Below are 23,412 nucleotides of genomic sequence, written 5' to 3'. Positions count from 1 at the left end.
TCATATATTAAACCATCCCTGGAATAAAACCTACTTGGTCAGGGTGGATGATTGTTTTGATGTGTTCTTGGATTCGGTTAGCGAGAATTTTATTGAGTATTTTTGCATCTATATTCATAAGGGAAATTGGTCTGAAGTTCTCTATCTTTGTTGGATCTTTCTGTGGTTTAGGTATCAGAGTAATTGTGGCTTCATAGAATGAGTTGGGTAGAGTACCTTATACTTCTATTTTGTGGAATAGTTTGTGCAAAACTGGAATTAGATCTTTGAAAGTCTGATAGAACTCTGCACTAAACCCATCTGGTCCTGGGCTTTTTTTTTTGGTTGGGAGACTATTAATGACTGCTTCTATTTCTTTAGGGGATATGGGACTGTTTAGATAGTTAACTTGATCCTGATTTAACTTTGGTACATGGTATCTGTCTAGAAATTTGTCCATTTCTTCCAGGTTTTTCAGTTTTGTTGAGTATAGCCTTTTGTAGAAGGATCTGATGGTGTTTTGGATTTCTTCAGGATCTGTTGTTATGTCTCCCTTTTCATTTCTGATTTTGATGCTGGTGGCGCACGACCCCTGGCTGGAGCCTGGAGGGAGCTCACCGGGGATGGTTTTGATCTGATAAATGCACTCATCCCCCACCCCCACCCCCCGGGAAGGGAGGTCAGCACCCCTTGGCATGTATTAGCTCTAGAATTACCACAGTTATCCAAGTAGGAGAGGAGCGAGCGACCAAAGGAACCATAACTGATTTAATGAGCCATTTGCTGTTTCACTGTACTGGCCTTTCGTACTTAGACATGCATGGCTTAATCTTTGAGACAAGCATATGCTACTGGCAGGATCAACCAGGTAACACTTTATTCTCATTTGTCTCCCTCTTTTGCTGGCCAATCCCTGTTGTCTCTGCATTTCCTTTTCACCAGTTCCATTACTATGTTCCCTAATGTCCAGCTTATTTATATTCCACTTAAGGTCTTAGGGTTTTCTATACTTCTATTCTCAGGTGAAGAGGAGTGGGGACTGAAGCCAGAGGCTGTGGGGATGTTAGGCAGGTGCTGAAGCACTAAAATGTAGGGTCTGTTTTTCTTCCTTCCTTTCTTTTCTTTCTTTGTTCCTTTTTCCTTTCCTTTCCCTTCCTTCCTTCCTTCCTTCCTTTCTTCCTTCCTTCCTTCCTTCCTTCCTTCCTTCTTCCTTTCTTTCTTTCTTTCTTTCTTTCTTTCTTTCTTTCCTTCCTTCCTTCCTTCCTTCCTTCCTTCCTTCCTTCCTTCCTTCTTTCTTTCTTTCTTTCTTTCTTTCTTTCTTTCTTTCTTTCTTTCTTTCTTTCTTTTTTTTGATGTTATTAAGTTGTCCAGGTTGTCCTTGAACTCACTCAGCTCACTCTATAGCCCAGGCTGGATTTAAATGTTCAGTCTTGCTGGGCATGGTGGTGCACGCCTTTAATCCCAGCACTTGGGAGGCAGAGGCAGGCAAATTTCTGAGTTTGAGGCCAGCCTGGTCTACAGAGTGAGTTTCAGGACAGCCAGGGCTGCACAGAGAAACCCTGTCTCAAAAAAATCAAATAAATAAATAAATAATAAATGTTCAGTCTTCCTGCCTCAGTCTCTGAAGCTGACAGTCTTATTCCACTGATCCACCATTTCTAAACATCTTCTATGTGAAGGTTACAATTTTTCATTTCTTTTGGAGGAACAACAACTATTATCTCTTCAAAAGATGATAGTATCCAATCTTCTTATAGTCCTCTTCACCTCTGGAATACCACATTGAATTTTATTATCTATCTAATATTAAAATCATTACATTACATTACATATATCAGAAACTCTAATATTCACAATTTTGGGCACCTTTCTTTGTTCCTTTACTTATAAGAGTCTACATACATTGCTTTTCACTCTTCTAACTTAATGTTTTATGCTGGTTGTTTTTGTACGTTAGACCTTGTCCACGAGAAACTGCAAACATAAATGAGTCTTCAAGTTTGGTAACAATTTTATTTAAATGTCACTTATACAGTGTACAACCAACTCATTGGAATTATACAAGTTAATTATTTTTAATATACTTACATTATTATCAGTAAATCCACCATAGATTATCTTTATAAATTTTCACCAAAACTCTACTAAAGTATATGATTTAAAGTAAAGTATATGATTTAAAGTTTGCTGGTATTTTCTAAGTACTTTGCAAAAGTAGCTGATGTCTAATTATAGGACATTTATACCACTCTCTGAAGAAACCAAACACCTTCTACCTGTGGCAAAATTTGCAATGCCTGGAAAAGAGTAGTCTTCTCAGCCCCTAGTATTCAATAGCTTGCTAATGAAAACTTACTTTTAGAATTTAAAAATTAAATTGTAGTCCTTCTGATCTGAACCAGTGCCCTAAGCAATACCTTGGGCACTATCTTTGCACCCAGTCCCACAACATCCAGAGGAAACTAGACTCATAGGTGCTCTACCAAGCCCAGGATCTTAGGGTCATAGGATCACAAGATCTCAAGAGCTTGGTCACACTAGGATTTCAGGGTCCCAGAGGCAGCTGGATTCCCAGGAGCTCTTACACCCAGGATCTCAGCATCACAGAATCACAAAGACAGCTGGCCTCTAAGGAGTTTTGACACAACCAAGATAACAGGAGGGAGAGGCTCCAGTTGGAGACCGTGAGGGCAGGTAGCACTAGAGATAACCAGATGGCAAGAGGCAAGTGCAAGAATATAAGTAACAGAAACCAAGGTTACTTGGCATCATCAGAACCCAGTTTTCCCAACATAGCAAGTCCTGGAAAATGCATCACAGCAGAAAAGATCTAAAATCACTTCTCATGATGATGATGGAGGACTTTAAGAAGGACATAAATAACTCCCTTTAAAAAAAAAATACCAGAGAACTCATGTAAACAGCTAAAAGCCCTTAAATAGGAAACACAAGAATCACTTAAAGAATTGCAGGAAAACACAAACAAACAGGTGAAGGATTTGAACAAAGTCATCCAGGATCTAAAAATGGAAAACAAAACAAAACAGCAGCAAAAAATCAAAAACAAAAAGAAATCACAAAGGGAGACTATGCTGGAGATAAGAAAACCTAGGAAAGAGATCAGGAGTCACAGATGCAAGCATCACCAACAGAATACAAGAGACAGAAGAGAGAATCGAGGGTGCAGAAGATACCATAGAAAACATTGAAACAACAGTCAAAGAAAATGCAAAATGCACAAACCTCCTAATCCAAAACATCCAGGAAATCCAGGACACAATGAGAAGAGCATAAACATATAGTTTCAGTTCCCTGGTAATAATACACCCAGAAGCTGTATTGTATACATGAACTTTTGTAGTGAATGGCTTTGCAATATATCCCTCCAAAGTATATTTGCTGTAGCTGTCTAAGTGTCTATGGTAGACAGTTTCCTTACTCAAGGTAAAAATAGATAGGAAAGGCTATGCCTTAGTGGGACAGTGATTGGTTGCCAGGGGCAAGGCTCTAGGTTTGATCTCTAGCACTGGAAAAAGTGGAATATAAATCATTTAACATATGCTCCTGTCTTAGATAAGCCAGGGCTCTTTCTGCTTAACTCTTGAGATGTTACTATGGAGATCTAAGCCTGAGGTAGATGTCACAGCTCTTTGCACTGGCAAATATTTACCTCCAATGTTTATTGTTCAATTTTATTGCTGACATTTCCGTTTGGCTTTCAGCAGCTCAGTATTAAATTTGAATTTAATAATTCGTATTTTGTCAGGTGAAATATGTTTCTAAATGTCAAGCTTGTCACCTGGATGCTTCCACCCACTAAGTCTGGGTCTGATGAACGCTTTATGATTTGCTAAATCTTTGATATTTTAAAAAAGACATTAAAATAATTTATTCACATTTTCTTAATAGTCAAAAATGAAGTGTTGGTTCAAGCTGTGGACAAGCCTATGTGGCATTTTAATCATTAATGATGGGTGACGTCAGGCCCAGTCCATGTGGGTAATGCTATCTTTGGTCTAGTGGTCCTTGGTTATATGATAAAGCAGGCTTAACTAGTCATGTACAGCACACTAGTAAACAGCACCCCTCCACGGCTTCTGCATCAGCTCCTGCCTCCAGTTTTCTGCCCCATTTGAATTCCTTTCCTGACTTCATTTGATAATGAATAGTGAAATGGCACCTATCTAACTTACTTTTTGGTCATGGTGTTTCATTGGAGCATTAATAATTCTAACTAGGACAAGTTTATATCAGGATTATAGGGTACCATTGTGATAGGCCTGGCCATGTGGCTTTTCTGGTAGATTGTGGAAGCCCTTTGGAACTTTGGGCTAACAAACCTGTTGAGTATTGAGGGATCAGTGGGATATTTTTTAGGAATTGGGAAACTCAGAATTTTTAGAGCAATGCAGAATATGAAGACCATGGCTTGTGAAATTTCAAAGGGACCATTAAAGTCTACATCAGGACCATTTGATATTTTGAGTTGAGAGTCTGTGGTTCTGGTTAGCTGTGATTGAAAAATCAGCTGTGATTAGCAAGACACCAGAGCCAATAAAGTAAAATCTTTGCATTACTGGGACAGTAGATACTGCTCACCTGGAGAGAAGAAATTAGTGGTGATTAAGAAAAGACTTGCATCACTGAGTTAAAAAATCTCTGGAAGGTGTTTCCTCAGAGTGTATACAAAGAAGCTCTCTTACAAACATGGCCAAGGTTGTACCCTGCACTAACAGTCAAATGTGGCAATGTAAGTCTTCGAGGTGGTACTGGTTTTGAAGGCTTGAAAGGGTCATGAAGAACAGCTAAAGAATGGCACTGCGTGGCAGGGTGGTGCTATTGGTGAAAGTATACTCCAAATGTAGCAAGGGACCCAAGCATTTTGGAGATGCCAAAGCCTTGGGATGACCACCAAGAACAGGAGGAGCAGAGGTATGGAGCCAGTGGGAGCTTAGAAGACAAGCGGTGTGTGGTGTGTGAACACTGGACTTACCTACATTGCACTTCCTGATACTTCTTCTCTCCTCAAACTGTGCCTTTTTCCTTGATCCTTTTCATTATAGATCTGCATAAAGAGTGATAACTAATAAGCACACCACAAAGTCAATACTAGGTGCTCTTGAAATCTCCTCTTCTGATTCATTAATCCAAAACTCTTCAATTTAGCCTCAGGCAGATTTTAAGGACAGGGGCAAAAAGCAGCCACATTCCTTTCCAAAATATCACAATAATCATCTCTAGACCTCTTCCTAATATTCTTCTCCTCTGAAACTTCTCCAGCTGAGCCTCTGCATTCCACATTGCCTCAGCATCACTGTCTTCTGTGATCCTCCTAAGCCCAGCTTGAAGCATCCAAGTGATTTTCTGGACTGAAGTCCCAAGGTCTGTCCTGTTCTGAGAGACAGCATAGTCAGGCCTATCAGAAAAATACCCTGCTCCTTAGTACCCACTTCTGTCTCAACCACTGTTCTATGATTGTGAAGAGATATAATGACTATGGGAACCCATAAAAGAAAGCACTTAATTGGGGCCTGTTTCAGTGGTGTTGTTCATTACTGTTATGGCAGGGAGCATGGTGACATGTGAGCACATATGTTGCTGGAGAACTGGTTAAGAATTTTACAATCTTGACCTGCAGGACGCAGTAAAAGAGGGACACTGAGATTGGTTTGAACTAGCCCAACCCAGTGACACACTTCTTCAAACCAAGCTATACTTCCTCCAATAAGGGCACAACTCCTATTTCTTCTTAAGCAGCACCACTGCTTGTTGACTAAGCATTCAGATATGTGGACCTCTGGGAACCATTTATACTCAAACCACAACAGTAAGGGACACATACTTGTATCTTACTCGCATAACACTCAAATATTATACAATAATCTCTCCAAGGGGTATATACATTAACTACCAGCCTACTCATTTCATATTTCACTGTCAATAGAATATGTTTTTTCATCAAGATTACCATTGCCTTCAATCTAGTTTTAATGTATTTCAAGCATCTCAAGTCTTCATTCTGTTAGTTTATTCCTTGTGTGCACTAACCAACAATGTACCATTAATGCAAATGACATTGTCCCCATAGTTAATCCAGATACAGTTTTGAAGTCATTCATTAGGAGCTCTTTTTATGAATGTGGCTGTATCTATTAACATGCTTGATTTCATGATGTGCTGATAATTATTATACCGGTGATATGGGTAAGGTAATAACATTTAAAATCATATAAAATTAGAATAACATTTGAATACATTAAGAACAGCCTAATGAAATCTCCAATCACAAAATTTTTACCAAATGAAAGATTTTTTCTGAAGGTTTTTGTTTGTTTGTTTGTTTGTTTTTGGTTTTTCGAGACAGAGTTTCTCTGTATAGCCCTGGCTGTCCTGGAACTCACTTTGGAGTCCAGGCTGGCCTCGAACTCAGAAATCCGCCTTCCTCTGCCTCCCGAGTGCTGTGATTAAAGGTGTATGCCACCATGCCCGGCTTTTTCTGAACTTTTAAAAAAGTCAAGGGTATTAACCCATTCGTCTCTCAGCATGATTATGTAAGATTCTCAACTTTACACTTTCCAAACTGGAAGAGAGTTTGTTCTTTGTTTCTAGTTCCCTTCCAACTTTTTAATTTTAGTCTATGGCAAAATACAGTGCCTCATATAGTGACTACCTAAGAATTCAGCAACAAGCAAACATCCTTCATTATTCTCTAATGTCTAGAAAGAGGGTCCTCTCCCTTCTTGAATAAACTGGAGAGTTGAAGCCACAGTAGATCTTTCACACTGTAGAGAAACCCTCTAAATCATTTTGTTCCATAGATTAGATTTTGGTAACTATCTTGCCAGGAGATATACCATTTTGATATATGAACCAATTATTTGGATTAACAAATACCTGTTTGAAATAGAGTTTTCATCTGGATTGCTATTGAACATCAAAGCCTTTTTTATCTTATTTTATTTTATTTCATTTTTTGTTTGTTTGTTTGTTTGTTTTTGTTTTGTTTTGTTTTGTTTTTTTCAAGACAGGGTTTTTCTGTGTAGCCCTGGCTGTCCTGGAACTCACTTTGTAGACCAGGCTGGCATATCCATGATTTTTTTTCAATTCTTCATATTATCTGGGAGACTGTATAAACATTTTCTTCAAGTTCGTTCATGGACTTTTTTTTCTTCTTTCAAGAAGCAAGTTTTTTTTTTCTTTTTCAATTAATCTATTTATTCATTTTACAGCCAGATCACGACCTCTATCTCCCAAACACCACCTCACAAAATCCCTTACCTATCTCCACTCCCCTTCTCTGAAAAAGTGGAGCGCCTCCCCAACCCCAGGTATACTCCTCAACCCTGACACATCAAGTCTCTGCAGTTAAGTGCATCCTCTCCTATTAAGTCCAGAAAAGTCATCCCGGTTAGAGGAATGGACAGACAACAGCTTTATGGACAGTCACCACTCCAGTAGTTGGGAGACACAAATGGAGACTGAGCTCCACATCTGATACATATGTGCCAGGGGCCTTGGTGCAATCCATGTAGGCTCACTTGTTGGTGTCTCAGTCTCTGAGAACCCATCTGGGTCCAGGTTAGTTGACTCTCTTGGTCTTGCTGTAGAGCTCCTATCCAGCCCCTCAACTCCCTCAACCTTTACCCCAGCTTGTCCATATGAGTGCCTCAGCTCCATCGAATGTGTTGGCTATGGGTTTCTACATCTGTTTTAGTCAGCTACTGAGTGGAGCCTCTCAGAGGACAGTTATGCTAGGCTCCTGTCTGCAAACATAAGAGAACATCATTAATAGTGACAGGGATTGATGTTTGCCCATGGTTTGGATCTCAAATTGGACCAGTTATTAGTTGGCCATTCCCTTAGTCTCTGTTCCACATTTGTCCCTGCATTTCTTTTAGACAGGACAAATTTTGGATCTTGAGTTTTGTGGGTAGGCTGTTGTCCTTATCCTTCCACTGGGGAGTGGGGGGGGGGCTCCTGCCTGGCTATAGGAGGTGGCATCTTCAGGTTCCATATCCCCACTACTAGAAGTCTCCACTAAGGTACCTGCATTGACTCCTAGGAACCTTCCCCAACATCCTTAGTCATCAGGGAAATGCAAATCAAAACAACTCTGAAATTTCATCTTAAAAGATGCCCCACCATGCCAGAGGAGCATGTGTTCCACTATGTTCATAGCAGCCTTATTTGTGACAGCCAGAAGCTGGAAAGAACCCAGATGTCCCTCGACAGAAGAATGGATACAGAAAATGTGGTTCATTTACACAATGGAATTACTACTCAGCTATTAAGAACTAGGACATCCTGAGATAACTCAGACCCAAAATTACATGCATGGTATGTACTCACTAATATGTGGATATTACGCCTCCCCCCAAAAAGTACAGAATACCCAAGATACAGTCCACAGAACTCAAAAAAGGTTAACAAGCTGAAGTGTCCAAGTGAGAACTCCTCAGTCCTATTTTGTAGGGAGAAGAAAGCAATCACAAGTGAGGAGGGAAGGAGGGGCCTGGGATGGAAAGTGGACAGTGTGGAGAGGGAAAGGGTAACCTGATCTGGTTTTGGGTGACAGAAAAGGACTGAAGCCCTGAGGGCCAGCAAAAAGAATTGAAACAGGCAACCTAGGGAGGTAGGAGGTTGGGGGGACCCTCCAGAATGCACTAGAGACCTGGGAGGTGAGAGACTCTCAGGACTCAAAGGAAGGGACCTTAGATGAAATGCCCAATAGTAGGGAGAGGGAACTTATAGAGCCATCTCCAACAGGAAGACAGGGCATCAAATGAGGGGTTGCCATTCCACAGTCAAAACTCTGACCCAAAATTGTTCCTGTCTGAAAGAATTACAGGGATGGAAATGGAGAGAAACCTGAGGAAAAGAAGGTCCAGTGACAGGCCCAAAGTGGGATCCAGCTCAAGGGCAGGTCCCAAGGCCTGACATTATTACTCAGGCTACAGAGGAAGGTGACCCTGTAGGAGGACCAGCAGTCTCAATTATTCTGGACCCCTGAGGTCTCTCAAACACTGGACCGCCAAACAGGCAGCATACACCAGCAGATATGAGGCTCCCAACACATATATATCAGAGAACTTCCAGGTCTGTGTTCAATCAGAGATGATGCACCTAACTCTCAAGAAATTGGAGGCCCCAGGGAGCTTAGAGGTTAGGTGGGATTGGAGGTAGGGGGCAGGAAAATCCTTGTCAAGACAGGGGTTGAGGGGGGTAGGCATGGGATGTGGAACAGGATGGGGTGAGGAATAAAATCTGGAGTGTAAAAAACAAAAACAAAAACAAACTAAAAAACAAAACTCAAGAAACAACATATGTTGGAAAGGATGTGGATAAGGGGGAAGACTCTTCCATTGCTGGTGGAAATGCACACTTGTACAACCACTCAGGTAATCAATCTGGCAGTTTTTCAGAAAATTGGAAATAGTTCTACCAGAAGACCCAGATATACTGCTCCTGGGCATATACCCAAAAGATGTCCCACCATACCTCAAGTTCATATGCTCCACTATATTCATAGCAGCTTAATTCATAATAAGCAGAATAACCGAGATGTCCCTCAACTGAAGACGGATACAGAAAATGTGGTTCATTTACACTACTCAGATATTAAAAGCAAGGACATCATGAATTTTGCAGGCATATGGATGGAACTAGAAAAATCATCCTGCGTACGTAGGTAAACTAGACTCAAAAGACATACATAGTATGTACTCATTTATTTGTGGCTAATAAGCCATAAAGTACAGGATGCCAACCGTACACCCCACAGACCCAAAGAAACTAAACAAGAAGGAAGGTCCAAGTGAGGATGCTTGAATCTCATTTAGAAGTGGGAATAAAAGAGTCATAGGAGGTAGAGGGAGGGAGAGACCTGGGTAGGAGAGGGAATGTGGAGGAAAATGAAGGGGTTCAGGAACATATGTGAGGAGAAACAGGAGAGAGGGCCAGAGGGCCAAGAGATTGAATAGAAATATGCAGTTGATGGGCTGGGAGGCATCTATAGGAGATGTCAAAGAAACAAGTTTTTAATTTACAAATTTATTTTTCAACTTAAAATGAAAGTTGTTCATTTTATGAATTAAGTTATATATTTCACAATTTCATGTATGTATATGATGCATTCTGATTCTTTTCTGTTCTCTTCTCCTTTTTTTCTTTTCTTTCTTTCTTTTTTTTTTCTTTTTTCTTTTTTTTTTTTGGTTTTTGGTTTTTTAGAGACAGGGTTTCTTTATATAGCCCTGGCTGTTCTGGAACTCACTCTGTAGACCAGGCTGGCCTCGAACTCAGAAATCTGCCTGCCCCTGCCTCCCAAGTGCTGGGGTTAAAGGCGTGCACCACCACGCCCAGCTCTCTTCTCCTTTCTAATGTCCATCCCAATCCTATCATCTCACACTCATGCCCCTTCTTCCCATGACTTATCATCTTAGGTTCATGATTTTTGGTCTTGCCTTGTGATCCACTCAATTTAACCAGGTCCATTAGTGGCAATATCCACTGGAGACTGGGTGTCACCAGGGGATGGACACACAACTGCAGGCAAGGCTACCCACTTTCCCTGGATGTATCAGTAGGAAATACCTCAGCAGTGAGTGGTGGGAAGCATTGAGCCCCTGCTCCACCCAGGCTTAGCAGTCTCTGGGCTAAAATTGCTTGTTCCTTTAAAGACTTCTCTTAATTACTTGTTGACCAACTCCTTTTTCTGGTCAATGTTTCCAACTCAAATGACTTCACTATATGAGCTAAATACCACAGGTATCATCTATAAATTTATTGGCTCCCTCATTATGGTAAATTTTAATTATTTATTAAAATGCAGGTGTCAATAATAGGGTATTTATTAATTCAAAAGAAGCTTATGCCTTGCTTATTTTTATGTTAAATATTAGGGATGTGAATTTCTCATTCTGGTGAAATGCCATTTGTAGCTTTTCTGCTTTGTTGGAATTATCTTTAGAAAAGAGTTCGTATTTCTGTGTAAAATTCTTCACGTTCAATCTCTACCTATCTAAAATGGTTATGTAGTATCTTGTTGAAAAAGAATAGTAATAACTAGATAAAACCACATTGGTGCAGCCAAAAGTAACGCCATACTGCCTCGCTGAGAAAGACGCACACTCCTAATTAATAAAGAGAAGTAGCAGCTGCCATTCAGGATCTTAGTTTTTATTCCATGGTAACGGCAAAGTCTATTATAGAGTAAATCTGAATGTCAATCAAGCTGTAGCAAGACAAGAAAGCTTTACAAAGTCAAGACCCCAAGATAGCAGCACAGTGTAGCCAGAGAATTAATGTATTCTGGTTCATGTTTTTCAGGTACCACGAATCCTTGTTTAAAGTGGATGATAACTGCAATTGCACTCATCATTTTGTTTTTGGTTTCATGCATCATCAGTGCTGTTCTCTACATTTATTTCCAAAAGAAAAGGTAAGCTATATATATATAGCAAGCTGATATGACAGAGAAACTAGGTACAATAGAGCTAGATAGAAATATTTTTTTAAAGCTGGAGAAATGGCTCAGTGGTTAAGAGCACTGACTGCTCTTCTGAAGGTTCTGAGTTCAAATTCCAGCAACCACATGGTGGCTCACAGCCATCTGTAATGAGATCTGATGCCCTCTTCTGGGGTGTCTGAAGACAGATACAGTGTATTTACATATAATAAATAAATAAATCTTTAAAGAATTATTTAAAAAATAGTTTTTAAATTCCAGGGGTTCTGGAAAAAAATCCATCCAGACTAGTGAAGGGAAACTTATCTCCATTTGCTGGATGGTTCCTGACATTCAATGATTCAAAACTTGATTGCTGGCAAGCATTTTATATAATACTGAATTGAGTGTACTGTTTTTAAAACAAAAACGTTTATATGTTATGTGTGTATGTGTTTTACCCGTGTGTTTCTGTATGTTAAATGTGTGTTTGGTGCCTGTGGGGCACTGAAGAGGTTGTTAAAACTCATGTTGCAGGCAGTTGTGAAACCTCCATTAGGGTGCTGAGAGCTGAACCAGGGTCCTCTGATCAAGCAACAACTTGCCTTAACTGATGAGCCATCTCTCTATCACAAGCTTAAGCTTCTTTATTGAGAATAAATTTTCACAGAAGAAAGCACAAGGTCCAAAGAAATTGGTGGGAGAGAGATGTAGAGCCAGGAAGCCTGAAACAGATCCAACTGAGCCATAAGATGAAATGGCAATCTTACTTTATAGGATTAATATAATAAAATACACACCATTTATTCAGCTCCCTGGTGGACTGCAATGCATGATGGGAAGATAAATGGAAATAAGACACTAGGCAGTGGCAGTAAAAACTATATACATAATTGGTAGCATGTGACTTGTTTTGCTGTCATTGTATATTCTTTAAATTTAAAAATCTTTGGTATATTTGTTCCACGACATTTTTTTTGGTTTTTTTTTTTAATATTTTTTATTACATATTTTCCTCAATTACATTTCCAATGCTATCCCAAAAGTCCCCCATACTGCCCCCCACTTCCCTACCCACCCATTCCCATTCTTTTGGCCCTGGCATTCCCCTATATTGGGGCATATAAAGTTTGCAAGTCCAATGGGCCTCTCTTTCCAGTGATGGCCGACTAGGCCATCTTTCGATACATATGCAGCTAGAGACAAGAGCTCCGGGGTACTGGTTAGTTCATCATGTTGTTCCAACTATAGGGTTGCAGATCCCTTTAGCTCCTTGGGTACTTTCTCTAGCTTCTCCATTGGGAGCCCTGTGATACATCCAATAGCTGACTGTGAGCATCCACTCCTGTGTTTGCTAGGCCCCTGCATAGTCTCACAAGAGACAGCTATATTTGGGTCCTTTCAGCAAAATCTTGCTAGTGTATGCGATGGTGTCAGCGTTTGGAAGCTGATTATGGGATGGATCCCTGGATATGGCAGTCTCTAGATGGTCCATCCTTTCATCACAGCTCGAAACTTTGTCTCTGTAACTCCTTCCATGGGTGTTTTGTTCCCAATTCTAAGAAGGGGCATAGTGTCCACACTTTGGTCTTCATTCTTCTTGAGTTTCATGCGTTTAGCAAATTGTATCTTATATCTTGGGTATCCTAAGTTTTGGGCTAATATCCACTTATCAGTGAATACATATTGTGTGAGTTCCTTTGTGATTGTGTTACCTCACTCAAGATGATGCCCTCCAGGTTCATCCATTTGGCTAGGAATTTCATAAATTCATTCTTTTTAATAGCTGAGTAGTACTCCATTGTGTAAATGTACCATAATTTCTGTATCCATTCCTCTGTTGAGGGACATCTGGGTTCTTTCCAGCTTCTGGCTATTATAAATAGGGCTGCTATGAACATAGTGGAGCATGTGTCCTTCTTACCAGTTGGGACATCTTCTGGATATATGCCCAGGAGAGGTATTGCTGGATCCTCCGGTAGTACTATGTCCAGTTTTCTGAGGAACCGCCAGACTGATTTCCAGAGTGGTTGTACAAGCTTGCAATCCCACCAACAATGGAGGAGTGTTCCTCTTTCTCCACATCCTCGTCAGCATCTGCTGTCACCTGAATTTTTGATCTTAGCCATTCTGACTGGTGTGAGGTGGAATCTCAGGGTTGTTTTGATTTGTATTTCCCTGATGATTAAGGATGTTGAACATTTTTTCAGGTGCTTCTCTGCCATTCGGTATTCCTCAGGTGAGAATTCTTTGTTCAGTTCTGAGCCCCATTTTTTAATGGGGTTATTTGACTTTCTGGAGTCCACCTTCTTGAGTTCTTTATATATATTGGATATTAGTCCCTTATCTGATTTAGGATAGGTAAAGATCCTTTTCCAATCTGTTGGTGGTTTTTTTGTCTTATTGATGGTGTCTTTTGCCTTGCAGAAGCTTTGCAGTTTCATGAGGTCCCACTTGTCAATTCTCGATCTTATAGCACAAGCCATTGCTCTTCTATTCAAGAATTTTTCCCCTGTGCCCATATCTTCAAGGTTTTCCCCCACTTTCTCCTCTATAAGTTTCAGTGTCTCTGGTTTTATGTGAAGTTCCTTGATCCACTTAGACTTGACCTTAGTACAAGGAGATAGGAATGGATCCATTCGCATTCTTCTACATGTTAACAACCAGTTGTGCCAGCACCATTTGTTGAAAATGCTGTCTTTCTTCCACTGGATGGTTTTAGCTCCCTTGTCGAAGATCAAGTGACCGTAGCTGTGTGGGTTCTTTTCTGGGTCTTCAATTCTATTCCATTGGTCTATTTGTCTGTCACTATACCAGTACCACGCAGTTTTTATCACAATTGCTCTGTAGTAAAGCTTTAGGTCCGGCATGGTGATTCCACCAGAGGTTCTTTTATCCTTGAGAAGAGTTTTTGCTATCCTAGGTTTTTTGTTATTCCAGATGAATTTGCAGATTGCATTTTCTAATTCGTTGAAGAATTGAGTTGGAATTTTGATGGGGATTGCATTGAATCGGTAGATTGCTTTTGGCAAGATAGCCATTTTTACAATGTTGATCCTGCCAATCCATGAGCATGGGAGATCTTTCCATCTTCTGAGATCTTCTATAATTTCTTTCTTCAGAGACTTGAAGTTTTTATTATACAGATCTTTCACTTCCTTAGTTAGAGTCACGCCAAGATATTTTATATTATTTGTGACTATTGAGAAGGGTGTTGTTTCCTTAATTTCTTTCTCAGCCTGTTTATTCTTTGTGTAGAGAAAGGCCATTGACTTCTTTGAGTTTTTATATCCAGCTACTTCACAGAAGCTGTTTATCAGGTTTAGGAGTTCTCTGGTGGAATTTTTAGGGTCACTTATATATACTATCATATCATCTGCAAAAAGTGATATTTTGACTTCATCTTTTCCAATTTGTATCCCCTTGATCTCCTTTTGTTGTCGAATTGCTCTGGCTAGGACTTCAAGTACAATGTTGAATAGGTATGGAGAAAGTGGACAGCCTTGTCTAGTCCCTGATTTTAGAGGGATTGCTTCAAGCTTCTCACCATTTACTTTGATGTTGGCTACTGGTTTGTTGTAGATTGCTTTTATCATGGTTAGGTATGGGCCTTTGATTCCTGATCTTTCCAAGACTTTTTATCATGAATAGGTGTTGGATCTTGTCGAATGCTTTTTCCGAATCTAACGAGATGATCATATGGTTTTTGTCTTTGAGTTTGTTTATATAATGGATTACATTGATGGATTTCCGTATATTAAACCATCCCTGCATCCCTGGAATAAAACCTACTTGGTCAGGATGGATGATTGCTTTAATGTGTAATTCTTTTTTTTTGTGAGAACTCTCTCTGGCCTCGAACTCAGAAATCCGCCTGCCTCTGCCTCTCAAGTGCTGGGATTAAAGGCGTGTGCCCCCACCACCACCTAGCGTTCCACAACATCTTAATCCAAGGAAATGCATAAACCAAAGAAGCTTGAGAATCTTATATCTAGAAGGCTCTCTCATTGGAATGGGGAAGATGTGCCTTATAAGACAAGAATGAAGGACCATTTTGGAGAGTCTGCTGTACTAGTCAGGATGGCATGTCTAGAATCAAGAGGTAGAAAAGATGAGGAGGTATTAAAGCTATATTCAGGATGGAATCTCCTGACTGATAGCTGTGGAGAAAGAGTAAGAGGCAGGATTTATCTTACTCCAGGTAAGCATTAAAGCATAAAGGTAAGGTTAGCACTAAAGAAAACCTGTACAACCATGCAAAAGAATAAAGAAATAGCAAGCTTTGCAGGGAGAATTAAGAATTCTGTTTGGAGCCATGCCATTTTTAAATGTCTACTTTATACCCCAGAAACTGTATTAATTAAGTACCCACATGTATAAACCTGGGCTTTCTGGAACGGATGGTAAGTTTTGTAATATAGAAGATATGATCACCACTGAGGCAGATCTTAAATTATTGTTTTCACAACTTAAGGCAAAAATAATAATCAAGTTCTACTAATTTGATCAAACTCTCAAGGGGATTTTCTTGTATAACTCTCTCAAATTTTAACTAATAGCCTGCTTTTGCAATGTGCTGCCGTGGAGGGGGTAGGGAATGTTTGTTCCGTATTCGGTTTATTTGCATATCAGTGTTATGTTTCTGTAGGTCAAATAACATGCCCGAGCCCTCATCAACACAGATGCCTAACCCACTATCAACACTGGTACCCACACCACCATCAACAGAGACTCAGAACTTAATGAGACATCATTGCCAGACTGAGACATAATTGATTGTATGTGATTTTTATTCTGTCACTACATCTTTAAATTTAAGAATGTTTCAAATTTTTGAACATGCATTCACTAGCATCAGTTATCATGTTAGAAATAAGTGGAGAGAAGAATTTGTTTCAAGTGAGGTTTTATTTATGTTAATGTCTTCGCATTTTGAAGTTAAAATTAGATTTAACTGATACATAATAATTATAGATATTTATGGAGTATCATGTATATTTTGATAGCAAGTTAAACATATCTGTTTACTCAGACATTTATCATTTCTTTGTGCCTAAAACTTTTCAAATCTTTCCTGTAGGGTTTTAAAAATATGCAGCACACAGTTGTTATCTATAATTACCCTCCTGTGCAGAAGCTCAAGAAAGTCTCACTTCTAACTATAAACTTAGTTTTGAGCACTTTTTCCTCATCTCTCCTACCCTCTACTAACCCAGTCTCTAAACAATACCATTCTATTCTCAACTCTATGACATGAATTGTGTATTCCTTATCTTGATCACTTATCACTTGTCTTTAAGTACCTGGATTTTTTTTGGGGGGTGGGCTTGGTATGGATGAACCCCGAGTTCCATCCACATTGTTGCAAATGACAGAATTTCCTTTTATGGCCAAATAATATTCACACAGTTGTGTGTATCATGTTTTCTTACTCTGCTCATCAGTTCTAGTCAAGTGGTTGCTTTAGTCTTCATCTGTTGTGAATAGTGTTACAAAAAAAATGTGGAAGTCCAGATATCTTCTCAACATTTTCAACATATTGATTTCTTTTCCTTTTCAATATATATCCAATAATGGGATAGCCTGATTACATAGCAGTTTTATTTTTAACTTTTCGAGAATCCTTCATGGTGTTTTCAGTAATGGCCATATTAATTTATATTTCACCTACACTATGTGAGGATTCCCTTCTCCATATGCATACATCAATTTTCTTTGGTGCCTTAAATAATAAATTCTCCTGTGTGGTAAGCTGCTACCTTCTGGTGGTTTGATTTGCATTTCCATGATGACTAATGATATTAAGCATTTTTCATGTCCCATTAAATGCCATTTTGTATGCCTTCCTTCAGATATGCCTATTTAAGTTTATTGCCAATAAAATCAAGTAATTTTATTGAATTCTTAAGTTCCTAATATGTCTTTAAATATCAAAGTCTTGGCAGATGTGGACTTTTCAAATATTATCTTCTTTTCATAAGATGGTCTTTCATGTTATTGGCAACTGTTTTCCATGTTGACCAGAAATGTTTTAGTATCATGTAATTCATTTTCTGTTTTGATTTTGTTGTCTGAGCTTTTGGGATCTTGTCTGAATTGTTCTTATTGATTCCACTTTCCTGAGTATTTTTCCCAAGATTTGTTCTAGTGGCTTTATAATTCTATATTTATAGAGTTTTATATTTATATTTGATATTTATATTTAATACTCATAATTCTATATTTATAGAATTTGATATTTATATTTAATATATACTTGAAAACTATATAATGCAATATGTTATATAGGTTTTCAAATACAGTATTTGAACCTTCCCTCTAGTTGGATTTGATTTTTGCAATTTCTGTGAAAGACAGCTCTAGTTTTACACTCTTGCATGTGGGTTATCCAATCCGCAACACTATTCATCGACAACACTGTCTTTTATCAGTACTTGTGTGTATATGTGGGGGGGGGGTTGTATTCTTAGCATCTTTATTGAAAATTAGTTCTCTGTAGATAGGTGGGTTTATCACAGAGTTTCTATTCTGTTCTGCTGGTCTATGTGTCTCTGTTTTGTTTTGTTTGTAGCTTTATGGTATATTTTGAAGTCAGGAGGTCTCCAGGGTTTTGTTTTTTTTGTTTTGTTTTGTTTTTGTTTTTTTTTTTTTTTTTTTTTTTGCTAGTTCTGTGTAGAACTGCACTGAAATCACATGAACTCTCTGGATCACTTTGAGTAGTGCAGGTATTTTTTATGAATTGAATTCCCCCAGTCTTTGAGTACAGGATGTCTTTTCAGTGTGTGTGTCTTTTTTGGTTTCTTTGTCTAATGTTTTGTGACTTCTTTTTCACCGTGGAAACCTTTGGGAAGGCTGAGTGTCATTTCAATGTAATTTCTCTCACCTAATCTTTGTTATACATTTCTTCTAGTTGCTCCTCTTTAGAAAGCTGAGTGTTTTCTCTGTATCTGAGTTGTGTAAGTTTCCCTGAGCTAACGGCCTAGTTTCTTGTTTGCTGTCATGAACATACTTTGTTTAGAGTGAAATCTTGGTGGCTGTCAGTGGCAAGGAGAATTCCTGGGTATTGAGATATACTTGTGTTTGGAATGATTCTCAATCTTTATAGAGTTGAGCTGGCTAGTTTTCCGTCAAGTTAAGACAAGCTACAGACACTGGAGAGAGAGGGAGCCTCAATTGAGAAAATGCCTCAATGAGATTGGGTTGTAGGCAAGCCTATAGGTTATTTTCTTTGTTAGTGATTGATGTAGTAGGGCCCAAACCCTTGTGGGTGGTGCCATCCCTAGGCTGGTGTTCCTGGGTTCTATAAGAAAGCAGGTTGCACATGCCATAGATAGCAAGCACCCCTCCATGTTATCTGTATCAGTTCCTGTCTCCATGTTCTTTTCCTGTTGAGTTCCTGTCCTGACTTTCTTTGATGATGAACAGTAACCCAAGTGAAAGCCAAATAAATCCTTTCTTCCCCAAGTTGCTTTTTGCCATAGTGTTTTGTTGAAGAAACAGAAACCCTAACTAAGACAAGTTAATGCCAGGGTTATAGGCTATGTCTGTGTTAAGCCTGATCATGTTGTCTGGGGGAGGATTGTGGGAGGACTTTGGAACTTTGTGCAAGAAAAGCCATTGAGTGTTGTTCATCTAATGCTTGATGAGTTGTTTTGTAGACTCTTGGAAGATAAGAATATTGAGGGCACACAATTGCAGTGGAGGCTGCCCCTGAATATGTTGCCTGTCTGTGACTCTCATTCCTCTAACTGGTCAGTCTTGTCTGGCCTCAATGAGAGAGGATGCCCCTAGTCCTACAGTGACTGAGGTGCTGAGGTTTGAGAAGGGAGATACCCGGGAAGGGTTTCCCTTCTCAGAGGAGAAGTGCAGAAGAGATGGGGGAAGAGCTGAATAGGAGGGTTTGGGAGGACTGGGAGGAAAGGTGAGCCGATATCAGAAGGTAAAGTGATTGAATAAAATGAAATAAAAATTAAGATTCTGTGGGTTTGGTTAGCTGAGGCTAAAGAATCTGTGATTAACATGATATCAGAACTACTAAAGTGAAACCTTTGATTTGCTGGGGTGATTGATGCTGGTTTCCTGAAGCTGAGAAATTAGTGGTGATTAAGAGAAATCTGCATTACTGAGGAACAATCTTTTTGGGAAGGGTTCTACGTGAGTCAGCACACAGAAGTTGTGTTTCAGTGGTGGCCACGGTTATAGCTGGTGGTGCCAACTGAATACGATAGTGTAAGAGTGAGTCACCCCGGTGGTACTAGTTTTGAAGGCATGAAGAGATCATGGAGAACAGCTGAGGCTTGTCATGTAAAAGGTCAGGAGAGGACTTCAAAGGTGCAGAATTGAAAGGGGCATGCGGAGAAGTGGATGCTTGTTTTGTCACCACGAAGAGAACCTAGGAGAAGCTATTGGTAAAAGTGCAGCCCAACTGCAGCAGAAGACCCTGCAATTTTGGAAATGTAAGAAACATGTAATGACTACCAAAGAACAGCAACAGCAGAGGAGAGGAGCCAGCAGGGGAGCTGTGTGTGCTGAAGAGAGCAGAGCCAGGGAAGTGACCCAAGGCTTCAGGATACCATGAGTAAACTGTCGATATCAGGCGTTGAGTTATTTATTCTGTTGGCATTTAGTTTTGTTTGGTTCAGATTGTGACTGCGCCCTAGGTCTTCTCTCTTGAAATAAGAAAGAACTTCATTGATTTTTTTTTATTTTATTTTATTTTATTTTATTTTACAGGAACATGCAATTGAGAGATTGCATTTAAAAGATACCTCAGTTTTAAGAGACTTCGGATTTTCTTAAGGAGAGTGAATATTAACATGTTTGAATTTGTAAAGACTATGAGACTTTTAAAGCTATTTGGGTATTTAATGTGAGATCTTGGATGAATAAGAAAGAAAGGACTGTGGAGTAATTTAGTGATATAGTTGTGGGTTAAGTTGACAAAGGGCTAGTTGTGCTTGCTAGTTTTTATGTCAACTAACCAGAAGAGGGCATCAGATCCCATTAGAAATAGATGTGAGACACCATGTGGTTTCCTGTGAATTGAACTTAATTAGTGATTGATGTGCGTGGGTTCAGGCCTTTGTGGCAGATGATCCTGGGTTCATGGAACAAGCCATGAAGAGCAAGCCAGTAAGCAGTAGTCATCCATGGCCTCTGCATCAGTTCCTTCCTCCAGGTTCTGACTCTCTTTGTTGGTAAATAGTCATGTGAAAGTATAATCCAAAGAAACGCTTTCTTCCCAACTTTTTGTCATGGTGTTTCATCACAGCAGAGAGACCTGAAATGAGACAAGATTCAAAGTCTTGATAGATTCTGATAGTTCTCCATGCATAGGCTTGTCTCTCACAAATAATACAGGATTTCTGAATTTAAACATAATATCTAAGATGTCATTTGTTTAATGCTGGCTATTTAAGAATATTATTGAGAATGAGAAATATCTTATTATTCTGAGTTTATAAATGTTTACCATAAAAGGGTGAATGATGCCTGGGGAAATGAGATTCTAAGTAAATCGCTTATCTTGCAAGCATGAGGACTTGAGTTCTATCCCCAGAGTCCATATGAAAATGACAGGCATGCTGGTGTATGCTTGTATTTCCAGTGTGTGATGGAGAGGTAGAGACAGGATTCCAACATATACTAAAGACCAGTCGAGGCATCCAGCTTTGTAGAGTGGACAACTACTGGGTTCTTGGACCTTCCTTTGGTAGGCAGTCATTGTTGAATGAGCTGTATCACAGCCTGTAATGCTACTCTCTGAAAACCGCTGTCTACCTCCTGATACACACTCATTCTCTCTGTTGTGTTCCTCTAGAGAACCCTGACTAATACAACAGCATGTATTTCTATTTTATTCCTAGTATTCATATTTCATTTTCACATTTCTGTCCTGCTTTCATTAAATTATTTTTTGCTAGCTTGAGACTCATACATAAAAATATGTGTTTATAAATTTTATTCCAACTTTCTTTTCTTATTTATTGAAGACAATGCATAGGCTCATTTTTTAGTATATATTTTTTTAGATTTACTTCTCTATTTTATGAGTACACTGTAGCTGTCTTCAGACACACCAGAAGAGGGCATCTGATCCCATTACAGATGGTTGTGAGCCACCATGTGGTTGCTGAGAATTGAACTGAAGACCTCTGGCAAAGCAGTGAGTGAACTTAAACACTGAGCCACCTCTCCAGCTCTCATATGCTCATTTTTAATGCCATCTTTAAACATTTTCAAACATACAGCTTAGCATAATTTTCTCTACCTATCATAATCTTACTTACTTTCTTTTTTTTCCACAATATTTATTTATTTATTATTCAATATTTTCTTTATTTATATTTCAAATATTATCCCCTTTCCTGCTTTCCCTTTTGAAAACCTCCTATCCCACCCACCCCCCATAATCTTACTTTCTAATCAAGATTCCTTTCCATATAGGTCTGTGTGAATTATTTAATAGTTGATATATGCAAATTTTACACAATAATAGATTTAGTAGTTATTTGTGCTTACATACATCTTGTAGCCTATATATGGATTCATTTTTCCATTTATTAGAATATTTATTTTAAATTTTTTTCAGTTAGTCTGGATATAATACATATCCTAAGAATCCCATGGTTCCCTTGCCCTTTTTCATTCTTTTATTGTATAACTCAGCTCTTGAAATCTACTGCTCAAGCTTTAGTAGATGTAAAGCAAAACAATGCCTAGTAAAGTGTCATTTACATATCAATAAAATAATAAGAATAGAGAAAGTTCCAAGGAGAAAGATATATTCAAAGGTACCCCAATAGAATGACTTGCACACACAAACACACGTCCTCATGCATACTTATGAAATGCCATCTATACGAAAAGAATATTGTTGGCACCAACGTAAAAAATAACCTTCCATGGTTGCTCACATGTAATCCCAGTACTTGAGAGGCTAAGGTAGAGTTTGTGTGCTATCTGGGCACAGATAGTACTGAGAAGGGACAGGATGCAGTCAGAGGGAAGGGACTTGAGGAAGACCTTTGGTTTAGAGGTTGATGTTTCTGATGCTATACCTTCTTCACTGTGATGTACCATAATCTAGACCTATCAGATCAAAAACCATCTTCCTTCCTTATGTTACTTTGATCATGTTCTATGTCTCCCCAATGAGAAAAGTAACTGATACAACTTCCAAATTAAAAAAAAAAAAAAAAATCTTCCAGAAACTTCTCTTGTACTTTATTTTCAAGGTATGGCCTTCCCAGAATACTAATGTTGGCACATGCTTACCCACTCTTAATCACATACTAGGCTGTGTAGTATAGCTTTGGAGGGATTGATATTATATTACAATATTTACAGGAAGAGGTCAACTAGAATGGAGTTAGTCAAAGACTTGGAGGAGAGACCAGTAGGTGTTTATGAGTAAGAAAGACACACTTTGTTTTGCAACACATCTTAATTTGGGGGTTATAAAAGTCTTCCATGAGCCAGGTATTTAAACTCGTGATCCCCAGTTGGTGGCATTGTCTGAGGGATGTTATGAAATCTTTTGGGGGTGTGGCCTTGATGGAGGTAGTAGGTAGCTGGGACCAGGCTTTGAGAGTTCACAGCCTGGCACACACGCACACACGCGCACACGCACGCACACGCACAGACACACATAGACGCATGCACTGGCCTTTAATATAACAAATCGTAAAATAAAGTTTCTCTTTTTTTTCCCCCAGGGTGTCTGTATGAATCTCCTTACCTTCCCCCCCCCCACACACACACACACTATTGTTCTGTTCTCCGTGTTTATCTTTTGCTGTACAGAACCACAGGATGCACCAGGTTTCTGACTCAAATTACTGTCCACTCAAGTTAGTTCCCACTCTGATTTTTCTATATAGACTACGTCACCCTTCACTGCCATTTGGCACGGGAGAGAGGCCAGTGATGGGAATGCAGACGAAACATGCATACACATGTAAAATAAGATAAATAAATCTAAAATGAAA

The 23,412-nt window shown here is 39.1% G+C and overlaps 1 protein-coding gene across 1 annotated transcript in view; it reads left to right on the top strand.

The window, feature by feature from the left end:
- The window catches only part of LOC110311628 (OX-2 membrane glycoprotein-like), a 40,821-nt gene extending 17,503 nt beyond the window's left edge, over nt 1-23,318 (top strand). The window contains exons 4-6 of the mRNA XM_085832277.1: nt 11,305-11,416; nt 16,071-16,200; nt 23,140-23,318. Of these exons, the coding sequence (XP_085688403.1) occupies nt 11,305-11,416; nt 16,071-16,194 (236 nt within the window). The 3' untranslated portion in view covers nt 16,195-16,200; nt 23,140-23,318. The remainder of the gene's footprint in view (nt 1-11,304; nt 11,417-16,070; nt 16,201-23,139) is intronic.
- Nucleotides 23,319-23,412: the final 94 nt, after the last annotated feature.

The sequence above is a fragment of the Mus caroli genome, unplaced genomic scaffold, assembly GCF_978045245.1.
Source record: "Mus caroli unplaced genomic scaffold, Mus_caroli_1 scaffold_17, whole genome shotgun sequence".
Lineage (NCBI taxonomy): Eukaryota > Metazoa > Chordata > Mammalia > Rodentia > Muridae > Mus > Mus caroli.
This window is presented reverse-complemented; position numbering and strand designations above follow the sequence as displayed.